The sequence below is a fragment of the Gymnoscopelus braueri genome (genome assembly GCF_963280865.1).
Source record: "Gymnoscopelus braueri genome assembly, chromosome: 13".
NCBI classification, from domain to species: domain Eukaryota; kingdom Metazoa; phylum Chordata; class Actinopteri; order Myctophiformes; family Myctophidae; genus Gymnoscopelus; species Gymnoscopelus braueri.
Genome location: NC_137615.1, coordinates 29,009,094 through 29,011,593, shown reverse-complemented (window position 1 = coordinate 29,011,593; position 2,500 = coordinate 29,009,094). Strand labels below are relative to the sequence as shown.

Below are 2,500 nucleotides of genomic sequence, written 5' to 3'. Positions count from 1 at the left end.
ATACAGAGATACAGGCACGGTTACAGAACAAGCACAGAATAAGTAATAACACAAAATAGGGTAGAAATATAAAATAAAAGACAGTATAAAGATGACTTAACATCTGACCTGGATGGGTTAAATAAATCCTATGTATCTGCAAATATACATGGCTAATTGATCTGTCTAGAGTCTTTATGTGTCGGGGGAATGTCACATTTACATTCCAACTAAAAACCAATGAAGAACCACTGCACTAAACGGATTACCCATGTATCTGGTCTCCAAATGATGCAATGGGTTTGTTGAGTCCAAACTTCTCGTTTGGACTCCTGATAGATCAATATAAACGTAAACATGTTGGAACTCAGGTCAGTGGTGTAAAGTAACTAAGTACATTTACTCAAGTACTGTACTTAAGTACAATTTTGAGGTACTTTTTACTTTACTGGAGTATTTCCAATTGTCTATACTTTTACTTCTACTCCCCTACACCTCAATATTGTACTTTTACTCCACTACAATTATTTGAAAACTTTAGTTACTAGTTACTTTGCAGATATACATATTTTACATTATAAAACACACATTAACCACTTTAGCCCTATTTTATACCTAGGCTATTTGAAAATAGCCGATCTACAAGCTCAACGTGTCGCATCGCGACACGTTGTGAGCTTGTAGATCTGCTATTTTCAAACATTTTAGTACTTTTACTTTTGTTACTTTAAGTACATTTTGATACCAATACTTTTGTACTTTTACTCAAGTAAATTTTGCATTCCGGACCTTTACTTGTAACAGAGTACTTCTACATTGCAGTATTGCTACTTTTACTTAAGTAAAAAAAAGTATTACTTTTTCCACCACTGACTCAGGTTTCTGTTGTTTTTGATATCTTATAATGCATCCAAGATCTTTTTGGGAGTTAGAGGTGTACGGTTATGATTTCAGAGAATGAGAGATTAGGCTATTCCTAGTTTTTACTGCATGTGTTGCTGATGTTGTGCTACACGTCATCGCCTCATGGCCAGCTTGCTTTTCTATTCAGTTACCAGAAGAAATTGCCTGCAGCTTCTCCACCATAATAAGATACCATGTCAAGGTCATTATGTAGGAGGGTCATTCGGGGCAAATCAAGAACCGAGAACCGATATCATCTCCCGAGTATATTTACATTATTCAGCAGACAGCCCACTCAGCTATTCATATGAATAATGGAAAAGATGTATCATATCTGATATCTCGCTCCCAAGAACCTCGTTTTCCCGACTTTTTTTACATCATACTTTTTGTATCTCTTATAATTATCTCTCATACTCGTGTTGTATTATGTGTGTGCAATGAACTGTAAAGATGATTCTCTAAACCATTGGTTCTCAAAGTGGGGTCCGGGGACCCCCAGGGGTCCTTGAGGGAGTTCCAGGGGGTCCCCAGCTAAATGATAATAGGAACCAAATTGGACAATTGGAACCAAATGGACACTAACGGGTCCATTTGTACACTCTCAGAGTTAAATTAACATTGATTTTACAATATAAATTGGGGTCCCAGAGATAGACATGCCATTAAATGGAGGTCCGTAGCCTAATGCATGTCAAACTGGGGGTCCTTGAAATTAAAATGGTTGAGAATCACTGCTAGAGCCGTAAAAATCTTCTCTTATATATCTTTTCAAATGGGGGTCCGCGGGTTAATAAGTGTCAATGTGGGGGTCCGGACATGAAAAAGTTTGAGCTAAACCACCCACCTTGTCGCTGTGTCCCACCTTGTCGCTGTGTCCCACAGAGCGGCATCAACGCCACAGTGAGGAACACATACAGCCAGACGGCCCTGGACATAGTCTACCAGTTCACTGCCACGCAAGCCAGCAGAGAGATCAAACAGCTGCTCAGAGGTAAGATGGATGTAATGCATAGATGATACAGTAGAATGAGTGGAGGAATAGTGTGGTGGTGAAAATGGGGACAAGGGTCAGATGGAGGAGAAATGCGTTCTCACACCCGGGTCGTGCTACAGTGATGAGTTGCGCAACATCTCTTAATGTATGCTTTGAAATAATAATCAAAATCTACAAAATAACTATTAACTAAAGTTTTCATATAATTGTAGTGGAATAAAAGTACAATATTTGCCTCTGAGGTGTAGTGAGTAAAATCGTAAAAGTATTGAACATTGTAAATGTAAAGTAAAAAAAATACCTCAACATTTTACTTAAGTACAGTACTTGAATAAATGTACTTAGTTACTTTACACCACTGCCTATGGTTCACCAGTGTACACCCGCTACACAGTATCTGTTCAGCTGAGCACTATGCACCAGCGCTAGCACAAAACATTCTTCCTGATACACATTCATTTTTGGTCCATTTATCTATGGAGGCTTATCTATGTTAATTTCCAGATTTAACACAGTTTATGAACGTGAAGATATATTATTCATAACCAATATCAGACAGAAATAAAACTTTCTGAGTACCCCTAGGAGTACCCCAAAGTATTGTTAGGGGATACAAGTACG

At 38.1% G+C, this 2,500-nt stretch overlaps 1 protein-coding gene across 1 annotated transcript in view; it reads left to right on the top strand.

The window, feature by feature from the left end:
* Positions 1-2,500, top strand: part of caskin1 (CASK interacting protein 1) — a 143,714-nt gene that overhangs the window by 103,586 nt on the left and 37,628 nt on the right. Inside the window, exon 8 of the mRNA XM_080447227.1 lies at positions 1,768-1,876. Coding sequence (XP_080303353.1) covers positions 1,768-1,876 — 109 coding nt within the window. The remainder of the gene's footprint in view (positions 1-1,767; positions 1,877-2,500) is intronic.